The 20,064-nt window shown below is 37.0% G+C and overlaps 1 protein-coding gene across 1 annotated transcript in view; it reads left to right on the top strand.

Annotated features, from left to right (window-relative positions):
* Positions 1–20,064, top strand: part of LPCAT3 (lysophosphatidylcholine acyltransferase 3) — a 34,790-nt gene that overhangs the window by 10,656 nt on the left and 4,070 nt on the right. Inside the window, exons 2-5 of the mRNA XM_072653853.1 lie at positions 17,879–17,986; positions 18,777–18,883; positions 19,712–19,805; positions 20,007–20,044. Of these exons, the coding sequence (XP_072509954.1) occupies positions 17,879–17,986; positions 18,777–18,883; positions 19,712–19,805; positions 20,007–20,044 (347 nt within the window). The remainder of the gene's footprint in view (positions 1–17,878; positions 17,987–18,776; positions 18,884–19,711; positions 19,806–20,006; positions 20,045–20,064) is intronic.

The following is a 20,064-nucleotide window of genomic DNA, read 5'->3' as shown; positions in this document are numbered from 1 at the left end:
TTCGCAACTTTCTGCTTTTCTTCCAATCTTGGTTGCACTGGCTTTGTTTATGCAAAAACTTTTCAATATAATGTAATCAAAATCATCCATTTTGCATCTGATAATATTCTCTTATCTTGTTTGGTCATAAATTCTTCCCTTCTCCATAAATCCAACAGGTAAACTATTCCTTGCTCTCCTAGTCAGAATAGTGAGTTCTCCCAGAAGCTGGGTTTTTCAAGTATTGATCAGTTTTGCTGATTTTTTTCTCTCTAACCCCTTTTCTTTGTTCTTTAAAAAAAAAAAAATCTCTTGTTTTATGGGATGATTCTTTGAGGGGGAGAGGAAGAGATGTAGGGAGAAATTTAGACAATATAAAAACAAAAGCTATCAAAAATTTTTCTTAAAAAAATGCACTTCCGCAAAAAACTAACCAACACATCACCAAAGTTTGATAATACGTGCAGCAGTCTACTTCTGGTCTCTGCAATGAAAAGGAGGATTGAGTTATCTTTTTTTTTTTTTAATCTAGTCTAGACCATCCGGTCTGTGGCAATAAGAACATTCAGAGCTAACATTTATCTGATGCTTTCAGGTTTACACCATCTCAGCTAACTGTGGGGGGTGGGGGGTGGGGGGGGAGTGCATTTGGTATAGGAGACAGTTTTTGACCCAGGAGGGAGTTTGGGGTGGTGGTTTATTTTTCTTTTTTTAACGTTTGTACTAAAACATTCCATTCTCCACAGTCTGCATTCATATCAGTCAAGCAATAATTATCTATTGAACTCATAACAAGCACAAAGTTTTGTGCTTTGATCTTACAGAATGCTAAAAAGCTTGCAGTCTACTTTTGAAGCCAAGATACACATTTGAAAATTTGTAATAAGTTACCAAGTTAGAACAATTAGTGATTTAGGAATTCAATCAATAAACATGGATTGAGTGCTTGTGTACTGTTGTAGAACAGTGACACAGACAAAAACGACATCCTCAGTTTCAGGGGATATGGCCAACGAAGGCTTCCCAGAAGAATTGGAGGTGTGGGAGCAAGACAATGCAAAGAAAGAAACCAATTCAACAAACTCTTAATTGTCTGCTAGAAATCCACCCAGATGTCCTGTTGGTATCTCCAGCTCAGCATGTCCAAAACAGAACTTGTTTTCTTCCACCCTAAATTCATCCCCCTCCCCTTCAGACAGTCCCAGTTTCTGTGGAGAATACCACCATCCATCCTTCCAGTCAATCAGGTTCACATCTTAAGTTGTCCTAATGATTCCCTCTCCCTCATAGCCCCTCCACTGATAGCCAGTCAGTTGCCAGATCTTAGCATTTCTACCTGCACAGTATCTCTAATATCTGTCCCCTTACTCTCCAGTCATGGCCACAACCCTAAATCACCTCTGTCATCTCTCAGCAATATTTTTTTCTGTGACCTGTAATTAGGCTCCTTGCTTCCAGTCTGTCTTTTTGAATCCATCCCCCACACAACTGCCAAATATTCCTAAGAAATAGATCTGACCACATCACTCCCTTGTTCAAAAAACTTGTGTGTGCCCCTCTCTTCATTCCATGATAGGGGTGTTCAGCCTGGGGCCCATGGATTTCAGGAGGGTCTGTGAACATGGATGGGAATAAATTATCTCTATTCAATATAGTTCATTTGGTTTGTAATCCTATGTATTTTTATGCTCTTAAAAACATCATTCTGAAAATCGAGAAAACATTCTTCTTTTGCATCATTCCAAATTGATTTCAAGAACACTTCTCTCACCATGACACCACAAAAGGGCAAGAGCCCAAGTTCAGAAATAAAATGCAAACTCTGTCTGACATTTTCAAAAAACCAGTTTTGTTGATGCCTTTTGTTTTTTACATTGCAGTACTTTCTATACTCTATATATCTCCATGCTTGGCAAAGCAGAATCATAAAACAAAAAGAAGCAATCCATTGACTGCTTGTAGCAGGGAGGGACACATCCTGCCTTTGTAGCCCCCACCTCTTGATGACAGAAGGATGGTAGCTCCCACCATGTGTTCTGTCCTTCAGTGATTGAGAGTTTAGCTTCCTTTCAGTGTCCTTTTTATTTACATCACCGTAATTACTGCATACCTTCTTCTGGTTCTGCTTATTAACTATATTAGCAGTTCATATAAATCTCACGTTTTGCTGAACTCCTCATACTTACTATTTTTCTGCTTCATTATAATCTGTTCCCCTCATAAGATCATAGATCAAGAGCTAGAAGTTATCTTAGAACCGTCTAGTCCGTCATTTTGCAGGCAAGACAGTGAAGTCCAGGGAAGTTGAAATTTGCTGAGGTCTCAGGCAGCACACACTGGAAAAAGGATTCAAACCCAGATACATTGTCTTCTTCCCACTGGTACCAGGCTGTCTCCTGCTAGTCAACCGTTCCCCACTAAATAGCATCTACTTGTTTCTAGTTCTTTGCTACCACAAAATAAAAAAAGCCACTAAATATTTAGACATATGGGACCTTTTTTTTAAGCTCTGACTTCCTTGCGTTATCTGGATTAGAGGGTATGAACAGTTCAGTCACTTCTCTTCGCACCATTCCAAATTGGTTTCCCAAGTGGTCAGACCACTTCATAGCTTTGTAACCGGGGATTAGTGTTCCTATCTCCCTGTCACTGTCCCTCTATCACTGACTTCCTGGGTTTTTTCTCTTCTCTACCAATTTCCTGCACATGAGGTAAAACCTCAAAGCTGTTTTAATACGCCTTTCTCATATTTATAGTGATTTGGCACATACTTTAATATGACTGTTGATAGTTTGCTATTCTTTAGAAAACTTCATAGCCTGTAATCTATTCAGGACATTTACATTAATTTTGCTTATACAAAGTCTTAAATTTATATGTAATCAAAAAAAAATTTTTAATAATGAAACGTTTTACAATTTTGCCTATCTTCCTTTGCAAAATGGCTTTGTTTATCTTTTCTGTACATTCCAGTTTTTGTAAATGGGCTCTGAAAGAAAGCACTGGGTCTAGCATTTTAAATCCTCCCAAGATTTGACTTCTGCCTATATTTTCAGACGTAATTCCCATTGGGATGATGAGAGCTAACATTCATATGCCTTTCAAGTTTGTAATGTGCTCTATATCTCATCTTAGCTCTTAGCCTTACAGTAATACTGAGAGGTAGATACTATCGCTATGTATTGTTATCTTTATTTTAGAGATAAAGAAATTGAGGCTTTTAGAGATTAAGTGACTTGCTTGTGGCTAGTAGTTGCATAGCAGGATTGGGGCTCAGGATTTCTGGACTCTTAAGTCTAGCCCTCTCCTTTGCTATATTACTTCTCTCCAAGCAAAGGATTTTTGAGTAAAAGGATCCTTACAGATCATCTATTCCAAGCCTCTTATTTTGCAGCTTTCTCCATGTCACCCTCATACTGTCATGAGTAGCTACAGAAGCTTAAGGTAGATTATATAGGGCCATATTGAAGACATTTTAGGGAAAGTGATTAGAGCAGTTTGATTTAAGCCAAGACTTTGTGTATTCACTCTTTTGACAAACTTTATGTACCTACTATTTGCATTTCAGAACACTGTGATAAATAAGCACTAGGAAAGATACCAAGTTTAAAATGACAATCACCATGTGAGTCTGAGTAGCCTTTTTCCCCTTTCCTTCCACTCTGTCCTGTCAGCAGATGAAAAGAACACCATTGCATAGGACTACAGCCATTTTTTATTTTTTGTTTCATGAGATACCATGACCAAAAATTCATTACCTAGTGACAAGTTTCCTAATGTTGAGCCTCTCCATACTGAGTTAAGCTTGTCCTTGGAAAGCAAACAATGACTGAGACCATACTTGGAAGCCTTTTCAACATGAAAAAATCGGCCCTAGAAGAAAGAAGAGTGACCACTTGTTGAGTATGATGCAGCTGGGATTATTACATGAATCTGAGTTGGAATAAATGGTCTCAGAGGTTAAGCTTTAAGTAGCAGACCATTGGGGTCAAAACTGGGTATGGAAGCTAAAGGGAGAGATCAGTTGAGCACAAGGCCCAAGGAACCAAAAGTTAAAGTGAAAATGAAGAGTAGGTTTACTGAGTGGGAGAAGTGGAAGGATAAGGAGATCAGAGTATAGAATTTTAAAGTTTCAGCTCTTAGAAGTCATGTAGGCCCTCAGTACTCTTCTAGTTTAGCACTTAGCTAAGAATTCCCTTTTACAACATATCGAACAAATCCAGCCTTGGATTGAGGAGGAACTCACTCCTTCCCAAGACATCCCATTCACTTGGGGATATTCTGATTGTTAGCAAGTTTTTTCTTTACAGCAAGCTTAAGTCTGCCTCTTTAAAATTTCTTCCCACTGCTCTCAGTTCTGTTCTCAGAGATCAAACAGAATAAATCTAGTCCTTTTTCAAAATGGTAGCTCTTCACATATTTAAAGATAGCTGACTTTCCCAAGTTGTCTCATCACTAGCTCACACATCCCCATTTTCTTTTTTTTACTATGAACTCCAATATTGAGTTCACTCAATCCTGTAGAAGTTTTTCAGATATTTGACCATGCTTGCATCTTGGACTTTGGAAGCAGATTTTTTTAAACTTGCATGTAGGAATTTAAATTTATTCCTATTGCATTTAATCTTAACTAAATTCAATCCAGTACTCCAGATGAAAGTATCATTTTTTGCATCCTGAATCTGATAAAAAATATTTTAGCTGTCCTTTCCAATTTTGTGTCATCTGCAAATATGAGGTGTGTGCTTTATCCAGATCACTTATAAAAAGGTTAAACAGCACAGTGCAGAGAACAGATTCCTGTGGGACTCCATAGAAAACCTCCTTCCAAGTTAACATTAAGGACCAGACTCTTTTGGTCCAGACTCCAGCCATTCAACCGATTCTAAATCTTATCTAATTGTACTATCATCTAATCCACATCCCTCTGTCTTTTCCACAGAGATTTTGTATCAAATGTATTGCTCAAATCTAGGGCAAGCATACACCACACTCTTCTGACCTACCAGTTTAGAACACTGTCAGAAAAGGCAATAAAGTAAAGCTATCTTTTCTAGATTTTTAGTCACCGTCCCTTTAAATAATATGCTCTAGAATTTGTTTTCAGGAATTGAAGTTGTCAGATTCATTAGCTTACAGTTTACAGACCTAGTCTTCCCTTTCTTTTTGAAAACCTGATTAGGTTCTGCCAGCTTAGGTAATGGAGGAGTGAGTGAGGCATGTTCTTCAGGGGCAGCACTGTCAAGATCCCTTTGGTAATAGCATGCAGGTGAGATTGAAGGGGAAGTAAATCAGTTTTAATTTTTGAAAGATATATGGGGAAAACAGTTCCCATAAATCTTCATAAATGACTTGTAAGTTACCCACCTGTATATTTTTTCTGTGTGACTTTTCCATTTGTTTTTCTTTTAAGTTGTTTATACAGATGGCAGTGTCCTTAGAAAAGAAGTATATATAGAATATTGAAGAAATCTTTTCTCTGTTTTTTCTTTTATTAAGTACTAAGAAATGCTAAAGGTGCTAGTATTCCTAATAGTGTTGGCTACAATCTTATTAGAAAGGACCAGCTAGGTGATCAACAAACTTGTTGAATTGACCCTATGTGTAAAGTCCTAAAAGAGAGATAAGTCATTAAAAGGGTATGAAAATGAATGAGAAGAGAGGAACTTATCATCTGGGAAGGGATATATAATGAATGCCCAGTCAGAGAACTGCATTACACAGTTGAGAATGACTGAATTTTAAAAAAAAGTACAGCATACTCTAAAAATTCTAAGGTGGGAGGGACCACTTACTAGAGAATTTACTTCTTTCTCTACTGAGCACAAAAGAAATCCTGTCATCCAGGACAGACAATTTAAAAATTATTGGACCACCTGAAAGCCATGATCAAACAAAGCACTTAGACATTATCTTTCAAGAAATTATCAAGGAAAACTACCCTGATATTTTAGAACCAGAGGGTAAAATAGATATAGAAAGAATCCACCAATCGCCTCCTGAAAGAGATCCCGAAAGGAAAACTTGTAGGACTATTGTAGCCAAATTCCAGAGCTCCCAGGTCAAGGAGAAAATATTGCAGTTGCAAGCAGCCAGAAAGAAACAATTCAAGTATTGTGGAAACACAATCAGGATAACACAAGATCTAGCATCTTCTACATTAAAGGATTGGAGGGCTTGGAATAAGATATTCCAGAAGTCAAAGGAGGTAGTTTTAAAACCAAGAATCACCTATCCAGCAAAAGTGAGTATAATATTTCAGGGGGAAAACTGGTTGTTCACTGAAATAGAGGACTTTCAAGCATTCTTGATGAAAAGACCAGAGCTGAATAGAAAATTGACTTTCAAACACAAGAATCAAGAGAAGCATGAAAAGGTAAACAGGAAAGAGAAATTGTAAATGACTTAGTAAAGTTGAACTGTTTACATTCCTACATGGAAAGATAATATTTTTAACTCTTGAGGCATTTCTCAGTATTAGGGTAGTTGAAGGGATTTTATATACATATAGAGAGAGGGCACAGGGTGAGTTGAATATGAATGGATGATATCTAAAAAAATAAAATTAAGAGGTGAGAGAGGAATATATTAGAAGAAGGAAGAAATGGAATGGGGTAAATTATCTCTTACATAATAGAGGCAAGAAAAAGCTTTTTCAATGGAGGGGAAGAGTGAACCTTATTCTCACCAGATTTGGCTTAAGGAAGGAATAACATACACACACAATTTGTTATGAAAATCTGTGTTACACTACCGGAAAGTAAGGGAGCGGTGGAGGGAATAATAGAAGGAAGGGCAAATGAGAGGAGAGGGTAATTAGAAGTAAACACTTTTGAGGAGGGATAGGGTCAAAAGAACAGAATAAATGGGGGAGCAAGGTAGGATAGAGGGAAACATAGTCTTTCACAACATGACTTAATGGAAGTGTTTGGTGTGACTACACATGGATGACCTATATCAAATTGCTTGCCTTCTCAGTGGGGGTGGGTGGGGAGGGAAGAAGGGAGAGAAGTCGGAACTCAAAGTTTTAAAAACGAATGTTAGAAATTGTTTTTATATGCAACTAGGAAATGAGACATACAGGCAGTGGGGTATAGAAATCTTATCTTGCCCTACAAGAAAATAGAGCGGGTGAGGATAAAAGAAGGGAGGGCAAATTGGGGGAAGGGGTAATCAGAATGCCTGCTTTCTTGGGTAAGTGCAGGGGAGAGTTGGAATTCAAAAATCTTGTGGGAGTGAATGTTGAAAACTAAACATAAATTAATAAAAAATAAATAAAGGTTCATGTAGCCAGCCCTCCTGCCCCGCTCAAGAAAAGAAAAATAGAATCCTGTCCATAGCATAAAGTTGTTGGATTTGGTAGTCCCCCAAAAATGAGATTTATTTTCCTTCCAGCTCTTCCCCCAAATGAATTTTTTAACAATAATAATAGATAATTATAAAACTATTCAAACCCTTGATTTAGCAGTCCTACTACTGGGTTATACCCTCCTCAAGGAGAGTTAATGACATCCAACTGTAACAGCAAAAAAATGGAATCTGTGTGCCCAATTTGTAATAGATAAGTAAAGCAAATCCTGTGTTGCCCACGTCCAAAAACTATATGTCTCTGTGTACAATCTGCAGCTCTCTGTCAGGAGGTAGGGAATATGCCTCATCTTCAGTTCTGGGATCACGGCTGGTCACTTCATTAGTCAGTTTGTGCTCATTTCATTCTGCGTCATTTTATAAAAGTCTTCCTAGTTTTCTCTGAAACCATCCATTTTGCAATTTCAAATGGTGTACTATGTTCTGTTATGTTCATATAGGGGAAGAGAAGGGAGTACCCGTTTATTGGGGAATGGCTGAACAAGTTATGATGTGTGAAAGTGATGGAATGCTAGTGCTGTAAATCCTTGAAAGGGAAGTCTTATATGAACTGATGCAAAGTGAAGTAAGTGAACAGAACCAGGAGAACAGCTTATATAATAACAACTGTAATGTAAAGGCAAACAGCTTTAAAAGATTTAGAAACTTTGATCAACACAGTGACCAACCTCAATTCCAGAGGACTTCTGATAAAACCTGAGCTCAGAGTGCAGGTTGAAGAATGTATGTTTTGTTTTAGTTTTCGTCTTACCTTGGTTAATACAGGAAATTGTTTTGCTTAACTATATGCATCTGTAATGGGCTTTTTAATCTCCTTTCTTGGCAGAGGAAGAAAGGGAAGGTGGAAAGGAGAGAATTCAGAATTGAAAATAAAATTGAATTAAAAAAAGTATTTGGAGCAATCTTTCATGTGATGTTAATAGTTTGCAGTTCTTTTGAGGAACTGCGTATTTATATCCATTTACCTCTGAAACAATAGTATCCTATAATAATTTCATTTCTTCATTTCCTTAAGTGGATGCATTGACCCACATCGGTTGGATAATCTGTAAGTCATGAACTATAGTAAAATAGAATATCATCAGGTCTTACACTGCCCTGTTACTGACATTTTAAAAGTCCTCTGAGCTCTACCATTTGCCCTGAAGCTGGAGGAAGCCCAAGGAAATTCAGGGTTTGTTTCTGGTGCTTCTGTTGTTTGTGTTGGGTTTTTTTCTTTTAAGCCTTTTTTTTTTTTTCATTATATTTCATTGGCAGCTAGGTGGTGCAGTGGATAGAGCACCAGTGCAGGAGTCAGGAGGACCTGAGTTCAAATCTCACCTCAGACACCTGACTCTCACTAGCTGGGTGACCTTGGGCAAGTCACTTCACCCCAATTGCCTCATCCTGGGTCATCTCCAGTCATCCTGATGAATATCTGGTTACTGGATTCAGATGGCTGTGGAGGAGAAGTGAGGCTGGTGACCTGCACAGCCCTCCCTCACTCAAAACAAAGTCAAGTGCAAGTCATGTCATCATTTCTCTGATGGCATGGTCTTCTTTGGCAACGAAGGATGAACACACATGTATTTGAAATGTGGCTTTTTCTAAAAATAATTTTCTTTTGAAGGTTTCTGATAGTTTTGCTTCCTTTTGGCTTTTTTTGATAATGTTTTTGAGAGGACTATTGAAGAGGTAGGATTGCTGACAACCTCTTATTCCTCCGTCTCTGCAGAAAGTCTCCTACTACTGTTATCTGCTTTCATTTGTGGTTTTAAGCTTGTTTGTCTTATGCAGTAAAATAGAGGTGCTCCAAAAGGAATGACTGATATGAAGAATTCTTATCTGAGAAAAATTAGAGGGCTTATTTGAAGTGATAACAGGATGAAGAAATCCAAGCCAAAAAAGAACAACGCACATAATTACTACAGCAGTTTAAGTAAAGGAACGTTCAGAGGCTACAAACTCACATCCAATCCAGCAGGCTGTGTGAACAGCAAACTAAAGCACAGAGCCTTTTCCATTAATAACAATGAAACTACAAAAGCAAAAAGTGATAATTCTGCTGTTAGGTGTTTTTAGGCATTGTACTTGTAGAAGAGTTTGGGTGTTGAGAAGCCTCTGTCAAAACAGTGCATTTATTTAGGGGAAAAAAATAGAGTGAGGAGGAATAGAGCTTAAATTGTGTACTATACCAGCTGTTCAGCCAGAGGCCATGATAATGATTTTATTTTTTTAAAGTTAATAATAAATTTTGTTTAGACTGCTCATAAAAATCACCAGCATACTCCCAATTGAAGCGCCCCATATTATAAGATTCCCCAAAATTGTTATGTAGACAACATATTAGAATGATTGTAGGTATTTATATATAGTACGTGCAGTCTTAGACCTGAATCAATTTTTTTTGCTGAAATTTTTTTTAAAAAGATTTGCATATGCCTACAAGTTAGAAAAACTGGACAGTGTTGGTACTGAATTTTATATCCATTTAAAGTTGCCTTTTATATAGTTTTGGTAATTGTATATATATTTTTTGTTCTGTTTAGTTCTCTCTGCATTACTTTACCAATCAGTAAAAAATATTTTAAGTATTTACTATGTGCCCGGCACTGTCTTCATAAAAGCTCTCCCCCATTTCTTTGAATTTTTAATATCTTTATTCTTTTATGAAGCAGTAATTAATTCATATACCATAATCCAAACCATTACCCAATGTTTTGGCACGCAGATTCCAATTTTTTGCTGTCACAATTGGATGTGTCATTAATTCTCCTTAAGGAGGATATAACCCAGTAGTAGGATTTTCTTTTTTTTTTATTTTTAACTTTTTACTTTATTTTCTTCAACTAACAAGCATGCAATCTCTTTCCCTCCTACTCCCAATTTAAAAACTAAACTCCAGCAACAAATAAGCATAATCAAAAACATTCTTCCCTTGTCATGTCCAAAAGTGCACAACTTCCTCTGCAGCCAAAGTCTGTCCTCGTTCCATCAGAAAGTAGTTAGCATAGCACCCACTTTTTTGAGGTCAACTACTCTACCCTTCTCAAATGACAGATAAGGAAATAAGCCTATAGAGGTGAACTGATCACACAGCTAATTAATGCCAAAACAGGAATGTTCTATCTTGTAATCCCATGTTTTCATATTGAGTTGCTATTGACTTTTTGAGTATGATGCCCTTCAAAAAATCATGAGAGCATTGAATGTCTACAAGCTTAAAAATGATAAAAAATCAGAGGAGAGGTTTCACAAATTTTGCCTGTGTCATAGTTTATTAACTGGCACAGTTCTACAATCATTATAAAATGAGAAATTAATAAGTAGAAATGAAATTGATATATCTTTGATATTATTTGGGAGAGTCTTCAAGAAAAGGAAGACCTCTATTGTAGTTGTTTATACAAGGGCAAACATACTAGCCTTTTCTTGAAACAAGTAGAAAAATTGTACTTTACAGTAACAGCATTTCCATATTCATTGTCTTATTTAATCCTCACAACAGCCCTATGAGATTATTATTACAGAGAGGGAAACTGAGATTTTTTAAAAATTGCTCAAATCCACATTGGTTTTCTGGTGTCCTTCATGCTTAAAGAGGACCAAAATGACGTCACTAAGTTATAGTCAAGTTACAGTGCATCTGACTGTGGCTTATCAGACCAATATGCGCTCAGAATGTTCTGTCTACCACAGGTCAGTCACAAATAGTCCAGGTGAACATTTGAGGTGGATTCTCTAAATCTGTGTATCTTCTCTTCCTTTTTTTTTTTTTTTGATTTATTTTTAACACAGTTTATAACAGATAAAGCAATTCAGACTTTTGGATAGGTGATACATCTTTTTTAAAGCATTTACAATATGGACCACAAAAGAATTTTTTTTTTTAAACATTAACCAACTGAGACATAGATAATATTTATGTTGCTAACTTCACAAGCTCTTGACCTAATTGTCTCCACAGTATTACTGAGAATTAAAGGACCCTAACTTAATGTTGTTGGTCTAAAGTCCTATGCCTGATATCTTAATTTTAGACAGCCTTGGATGTTCCCCTACCAGTAGTAGGATTTTCAAGGGTTTGAACAGTTTCGTAATTTTTATTGCACAATTCCTAATCATTTTCCAGAGTGTTTAGAGTAGTTCGCAGATCCAAAAGTAGTGAATGCATTAGTGTGCTAGTTTTCCTGAGTCCCTGTGATCTATTATTGATTTTTTCCATTTTTGACATTTTGATGGATGAGGTGATAACCTCAAAGTTGTTGTAACTTGTGTTTCTTTATTGGCAAATTTGAGCACTTTTAAAGACAGTTGTTGATACTATGTGTCATACTTCCCTTTGCTTTTCCATCATCCTCCCATAGAGTAGGTGGCCTAGAAGAGCAACATCCCTTATCACACCACTTGGATAATCCGGGAATCATGGACTACAAGCCCTCCTTCCAGTGAAATGGAGTATCATCAGGTCTTACACTCTACCCTGTTACTAACATCTTAAAAATCCTCGAGGCTTTACCATTTGACTTGAAGCTTTGCTTTCCAGACCCCTGGAAATTAGATTGTCACATAATCTGCTGCTATGCCTACCATAATGATTTTTGGACCTTCCCATCTGCCTCATCTAGGATTTCCAAATCTTTCCATTGACCCTGCAGCTGACCTCTTTTACATAAGTTGTCTCCCCCAGTTAGTTTGTGAGCTCCTTGTGATTCTCATTTTTTTCTGTTTATTTTCCCAACTTTTAATAATACAGTGGTTGGTAAGAGCTTAATAAATGCTTTTTACTTCATTTCCTCATTTTGAGAACTGTTTATTCATATCTTTTGACCACTTGATGAGGAATGGTCTTAATATAATAGATCTGTGTCAATTCATATTAGTTTTTAAATATCAAATTTTTATTTTAGTTTCATACATTTTCTATACTTTCTTATTTTTGCTACATTTTCTTTTAGTACAAGGGTTTTAAAAACTCTTTGATCTTTTTTATTCTCTCTTATAGCTGGCTACAAATTCATCCACTATCCACAGTTATGAAAGATGTAACCTTTAAGTTTTTAATAGTGGAACTTTTTTTCTATTTAGTTTGATTATTCATTTGGAATTTATTGTGGTACATGATGTATGTTTCTGGTCCAGAGCTGTTTTCCACCAGACTGGTTAGCCAGTTTTCTTCTTGAATCAAGTGTTCTTTCCCCAGTACTTTGTGTTCTTGAGTTTATGAAAAGTTAGGTTATTATACTAGTGGAAGACTAGTATAATTCATTAGCAAGAATTCATTCTGATTCTTGCTTATCAGAATCTATTCCAATGATCAGCTTTTCTCTTTTTTTAACCAAATATCAAATAGCTTTGGTAATTCCTACTGTTTATGACATAATTTGAAGTTTAAATATGTCAATCCCATTTCATTCCTACTTTTTCCTAGAGATTCTTGACTTTTCCTCCATGGGAACTTTTTGTTATTACATTTTTTGCATCCCATGAAGTATAATGAAAAACCTCCCTTACCTTCTTTGCAGAAGTGTAGGAGTATGAGTGTGAAACAGTGCATATACTTCCAGACTAGATTGATGTATTGGTCAGTTTGATGTATTGGTCAATTTTGCAGAACTTCTTTATATTTTATTTTTTGTTAGAAGGGATGACTTGCAGGATGTAGGAAGGGGAGGAATATGTTTGAAAATGAAGGTGAGGTTTAAAAAGAGATAAAAATTTTTAAGTATACTGTTAAGTACTTCTGTTAATTTGAGTAGCATCATTTTTACTATGTTAATGGGAAATCCTATATGTCTTTCAGTAGGTTAATTCACTGATTTTTCATGATTTTAAATTATTCTTAATGGTATTTTTTTCTTGCTCCTCTCTTAGTTTTTGTTAGTAATATACCAAAATAGTTATTTTTCTAAAATTTCTTTTGTATCCTGCTACTGTATTGCTGAAATAATTCTCTCAACTTCTTTTGTTGACTCAGGATTTCTAAGTAAACCATTATATAATCTAGAAAGATAAGTTTTATCTTCACTTTCCAAAAGAACATTGGCTTGGGAGTACAAAGATAAAAGTTTAAATTCTACCTCTGGTTACTATCTGTGTGACCTCTTGGAAAGTCACTTAGCCTAGCTGGACCTCAGTTTCCTCAACTATAAAATGAAGAAGTTGAACCAGATAGATCTCTTCCAACTGTAGAGTTATGATCTTATGATCCAGTGCATATTTAACTTCCTTTATTGCAATAGATAGCATGAACAACCTTGTTTCATGCTTTTTTTTAAAGCTTCTGTTCTTTCTCCATTAAAAATAATATGTGCTTTTGAGCATATTAATGAAAACAATCTCTAGACCGATTTGTCAGTAAATGCTTTAAAACATTTAATAAAAGAATTCCTATGTTACTAACCTTTGCAAAAAGTAGGGAAAGAAAGCCCTCTCTGAAATACACTAGCTCTAATTCCCAAAATAGGAAAAGATAAAATGCATAAAGCACACTATAAATCCAAATCACTAATGAACACTGAGGAAAAAAAAAACCTACCAGCAAAGAGATTGTGGCACTGTATTTTTAAAAAATGATTCACATGACCTTTCGTAGTTAGGCCATATATTATCTATTTGGGTCTTACTGTTGGTATACAGTATAAAAAGTTGGTCCAAATATAATTTCTGCCCAACTACTGTCTTGTTCTCCTGGGAAGTCCTTAGCCCAGGAATTGGTATCTTTGGGCTTATGAAACACTAGACTATTGTGTTCAGTTTCTTCTAGGTGACTAACCTAGTCTCTCTCAATTACCAGCTTTTCTGTTTTTTAACCAGTACTAAATACTTTTGATTTCTCCCTTACAGCATAACTTGAGATCTGGTGATGCTACATCTCTTTGATTGCTGCATTTTTATTTCCCCTGAGATTCTTCATGTTTTGCCTCCAGATGAATTTGGTCATAAGTTCAGCCCATCCGTGAACCATGAAGAGTTTTCTAGTTTTCAAAGTAGGGGAGACTAAGGTTGGCATACCTCTTGAGCTTGGAAGTTCAGAACTTCAGTAGGCTGCGCCAATCGTTGTCCACACCAAATCTCAATTGAACTTGCACGACAATTATCTATTTTCCATTTTTAAAAATGTTTTTATTATTTGGTTCAGCCCTTGACTTAATGTTTTACTTAAAGTGTTGTTTTAGGTTCTCATCTCTTGTTCATATTTCCTCTACTGATTACAATTTTTAATGTATTGTGGTCTGTTTATGATGCTGTCTTTCTGGATTTGTTTGATTATTTTTGTCTTTAATACATGACTAGCTTTTTATAAGTCCCATGGAAACCTTAAATAGGTATTTTGTCTAAGAATCCCATTCAGCAGGTTTATCAAATCCAATTTTTCCAATAATTTGTTCATTTTTTGTTTATCTTTCAAATGAACGAACACTATTAATCACTCATCATGTCCCAAGCGCACTGTGGTTAGTACTGAGGATGCAAATACAAAAAAGAAGTCCTGCACTTAACAGTCCCTATCCAGAAAGTGAGGTGAAGGTAAGGGTACAGCAGGCCGGCAAGATGACGAGGTCTAGTGGTCCAGAGAATGACAGTAGGCAGGTCAAATGGCGAGAAAAAGGCCAGACTAAAAAATGAAGCATGGCTGGAGCCAGCTAGATATAACTGTGTTCAGCTAGATAATAACTGTGTTACACACACTCACCCATCAGGATATTAAGGGACTGATGAATTTGGCAAGTTTACAAGGAACTTGACAGTCATCTACAATGTCTTGTCTTTTATTTCAGTCAACTTTTTCTTTATTCCTCTATCAATAACCAGTTATTTCTTGTCTGACAAGATATAAGCAGGGTTTTTTGTTGGTTTTTTGTGATGTTCAGTGTTCATTGTGATTCTAGGCAGAGCACCTTCCCACTGTCTTCAGAACAAAAAAGTATTTGCTATCTAAGTGTAAGATTTCTGTCTTATCTATAAAGCTCTTTCACATGCCCATATTTGTATTGAAGTCACTGAGTATTAAAGTATGTTGACTTTCCTCCTTGGTGTAAGGAAGTGAAAAATTAGGGATGTGTAATGTTATCTACACTGTCACAGTTGCTTTGCTTAACTGTTACTGTTTGTAACTAGAGGATTCAGTGTTGGGAAGGCAGTCTATATTGGGTGTTATTTTTTCTAGTAGTCTCTTTACAAATGCTTCTCATGAATAACTGCAGTACATGATGACCAAGTATCCAGTGAAGTGGAGTTTCTTGTTGCCTTTGTACACATAATAAAGCTGACTGACTCCTGGGAAGACCAGTGTACAATCATTCCATTTAGCTGCAACATCCTTCTTGTTGCTTTTGTAATAATGAGTGACCATACTGATGGGAATCAGTTTAGAAGTATGTCTACCACATGGTCACGAGGAGAATCTCAATCTTAAAACATCTAAGTTAACATTTGTAGATAGTCTGAAAACTAGACAGTTCTTAGCACTATCAAACCCTTTTTCTCCAAGGGGACTGCCTAGGACCCACAGCCATCTTATTTTTGTTTCATGTCTTGTCATACTCAAGGGAAGTATGTGACACCTAATGATACACTGACCTACTGATAATAAGCTACTCCATACCCAGTCAAGCAGGCCCTTAGAAAGTAGACACAGCCTGTTGCTGAGACCAAATTTGCAACCTTTCCAGCCTGGGTAGAACATGTCAGAGCATGCAGTCTGTTTATATAACCTTTGTGAAGCTAGGACACCCTTTGTGCCACAGTGAGTCATAAGACTTTGTAGGAAGCTGCAAGTCCTTAAGGAGCCTATGAAATAGCTGCTGAAAGCAGCATTCCCATGACCATTAAAGAGTCCTGTTCCACCTTTTAATGATGTGGTATCCTGGTATAAACCTTAGTTCCTGTAATCTTCCTTTTGCTTACCTATTCAGTATGTCTGTGATTTGATCCAGATAGATTTTACTTCGTGTATGTCTATCTATTTGGGTATCTTAAGGTTGCATCTTGGCAAAGTTTTTCATCTAAGTGGTAGAATGAGTCAGAACTCCCAAATGTGTTCCATAAATGTTATCTTTAATATTAATTATTTACATACATATGTGTGTGTGTATATATATACACACATACATATTTACATGTACAAATTTATCCTGCATTATCACACCTTGTGTTATACTTGTGGTATAAGCATACAGTCAGTGTGCCTAAGCTGGTATGCACTGCTTCTACTACTGAATTTGCCCAAGTCTGCCTAAGTGTGTTTGTTCACCAAAATGGCCTTAGGCTCTACTTGGCATGGATGGTTTGATGCTATCTGTATTACAGAGTCGGCAGTCAATTATCCTGATTTCTCTTTCTACCCCATCCCTAATTTACATTTATCTAGTCTCTTCTGATTTGCCATATATGCAAATGACAAAGACTGCTATATCATTCGGCTGCCTACTTGGTGAGATAATTGATACCTTCAGTGGATTCAGCTTTTACCTACTATCTTCAGAGAGCTGGTGCTGTGGCACAAAAAATGAGTGTTGCAGCAGAGCTGACATTGGCTTCATATACCTTGGCCTCCATATTTTTATATACATATAGATAACATCTCTACATGTTATTTGTTTGGTCACTGACCAAGTTCTAGGCACAGATATAATGCTGAGGGTATAAAAAAAGGCAAAAGACAGGCCCTGCCTTCAAGAAACTTACAATCTAATGGGAGAGACAACACATAAAAAGCTGAAAAGTGGGGAGGGGAGGAAGGAATAGGATGCATAATGAAGCTAGGTAGGAAATGATTAGATGAATGCCCTGGGAGCCGTTCCTCCTTAAATGAAGGATCTGGGAGGAGCAATTTGAATGTCTACTCTCTGCATTGGGTCGGGGGAGAGGGTGTAGAGGGTGGGGAGGGTTCTCAGGGGCATAGCGTATTAACAAATGTGACTTTCAGGGTTGATGTAATCTTGTGGGATAATGAGTTTCTGGAGATCATGATGAAGTCCAGGATTGCAGCTAGGTGGGAGATGGTTTGTTCCTTAAAAGAACAATACCAAATGTTTTGTTTCTATTATATGTATATTCATCAGTGCCAAGAGATGGGGTTCCCCCACCCCCACATTTAACTAATATGACTAGTACTACCATGATACATGAAACTCTGCTAAAGTAGAGTATAATAATGTAGGACACAGTTTATGGCACATATTTGGGAATTATACCATTGAGGGAAAAAATTTAAAGAAGCAACCTTAAGATATTCAAGTGGCTAAACATGAAACTTTTCTCAAGGCCCAAGTTGGTAATCCTCTAAAATTAACTCTTTTCTGCTAAAATTACATAAAAATAACTATAAATTAATAATATGTAATCTATATAAATTATATAATTATAAAATTAATTTTTATAAAAAAGAATTTGTTTCTAGGGTCTTATTTCTGACCTCATCATCAATACATATATAAGTTTTTCTTCCATGCTAGATGTATCATGCCAGAGAAGCTTAGCTAGCAAAACTTTGGGATGGTCCTTGGCTACCTGGGGTGGTAATCTTTTCATTTCTTCTTCTCTCCAGGATACCCCTTTGCCTTGTTTTATCGACATTTCTTTTTCTACAAGGATTGCTACCTCATCCATCTCTTCCACGTTGTCACAGGCCTCTCAGTTGCCTATTTTAATTTTGGTAAGTTACCTGTAAGAACGATGACAGTGCCCTCATTTGTAAAATACTCTCTTCTAATAGGATTTTAGGAAATGAAAGAGGGGTATAAAAACCATCACTTTAAGGAGGCTCTGGTGCATAAAGAAGTATTCTCTTGAGAAGCAGAGGGTTTATATAGAAGGGAATACTGATTCCTCTTTTTGCCTCAAAATGGCTATTTTTTCCCTCACCAATGTTTCCCAAAAAAGAATGCTGAGTGGTTTCCCTGAGCTTTACCCCATCAACAGAAATGGAAGTTTGATCCCCCTTTGGCACTAAAGAAACCTGTGACTGTGAGACTCAGTCAGACCCAGCTCTGAATCAGCATCACTCCTATAGATTAATACAGCCAACTTTTAGTTTTTACCTCAAGACTAAGGCCAAAGATCATTCCATCTGTGTGAGCAGAAGCTAAAACCAGGTTCTCTGGTCCCAAAACTTTTTTTCCAGTTGGCAAGTAAAGGAAGCAGTCTTGGAGTAGTATAACATCACAAAGAAGCAAGCCAAGCTTGGCCATGGGACCTTCCATTTTGCCTCAGTTTGTTCATCTGCACTACAGGATAGATTCTCAGAAATGCTACATTCTCAGTAATTAATGACTTCACTGAGTTGCTGATCTTTTACAGAAATAATGTTCTATCCAACCTAAATCTCCCATAGCCCAGTATTAGAATGATTTTGTTCCCTAATGGCTTCACAGATTCAGATTTTCAGGAGAGGTATGGAACCTGCAGAATTATTCCAGAATTCATATTCTCCCACCTTCATTTAGGATACCAGTTCTGCCACTCCCTGATATGTGTGGTGCTACAGTTCCTCATTCTTCGGCTGATGGGCCGAACTTTTACTGCTGTCTTGACCACCTTCTTTTTCCAGATGGTAAGTAATTTTCCCTTTCCATTCTACAACTCTCACCGGTCTCATGAGGAGGGTATGGTGGTATGTTGCACTAGGAAGGAAAGACCTAGATTCCTCTTTCTGCCTGTATTAACTGAGTGGAGTGTCAATTTGATATTCATGGCTGCCATAGGCTCCATGAATATCCCGGCACAATTCTGAATTGGGAAATACATGAAACTCTCTACGTGGAAGACAGAACCAAAACATTTATTCAGACACCAAAAAGCCAAATCCATCATAGCAACAAAAATCTATACACAGTACCAATGCAGAGAACAACACCATCTCCAAGCCTTCTCGTGCTAGGCTTTGCACAAAACAAAATCACAAACAGATTCTTTCACTTATGCTAGCCAGCAGCCAGCTTGCCTGCATCCTTCCCAGCTCTGACCAATTTCCTCTCTATCTCTGCCTCTTCCTGTTCCATGTGACTTAAGCAGGTCACATGGGCCAATGAATGAGAAAGACCTTCCCATTAAGAAGCAAAACTATATTAACAATAGGCAAAAAATGCATTCTCAAATACACTTGTTCCCTTGAACTAGTCACTAGTAGGTGATATTTAGATGTAAAAGGGTAGGATAATAATGCAGTTTCCTGCCTTCTGTTAGATAAAGCCTAGGAAAGAAACACATTTCTTGCTCTTTCTCTGAGAACAGAGAAAAACGGACTGGAGAAGCTAAAGATCTGAGCTTTGATTAAGATCCAGTCATTGGTGTACTAGATGACTTTTGTAGGCTTCAGTTTTCCTATTTATTAAAGAACAGATAAATTCAAGGTGGGAGTGATAATGAAATTATCTGGCAGGTCTACCTTCTTGCTGGTTACTATTACACAGCCACTGACAATTATGACATCAAGTGGACAATGCCACACTGTGTCCTGACCTTGAAATTGATTGGTGAGTGATAATGGCTTCAGTTCTTTTCATCCATTCCCTACACCTGTATTAGGCTCCTCCCCTACCAACCAACAGGATTCTCCTATTTTCTCCCCTACCTTCTTAGGATTGTGCCGTTCCCACCCACATTCAGTCCCTGAGCTACACACTCAGAGCTTCCCCCTCCCCCTCCGCTTTACCCCACCTTCTCTCTCCGCCCAGGTCTGGCTGTTGACTACTATGATGGAGGGAGAGATTGGGTAAGTAAACATGCATTCCA

Source organism: Notamacropus eugenii, chromosome 3, assembly GCF_028372415.1.
Source record: "Notamacropus eugenii isolate mMacEug1 chromosome 3, mMacEug1.pri_v2, whole genome shotgun sequence".
NCBI lineage: Eukaryota > Metazoa > Chordata > Mammalia > Diprotodontia > Macropodidae > Notamacropus > Notamacropus eugenii.
Note: the sequence above shows the minus strand (reverse complement) of the source record. Positions and strands in the feature narration are given on the sequence as shown.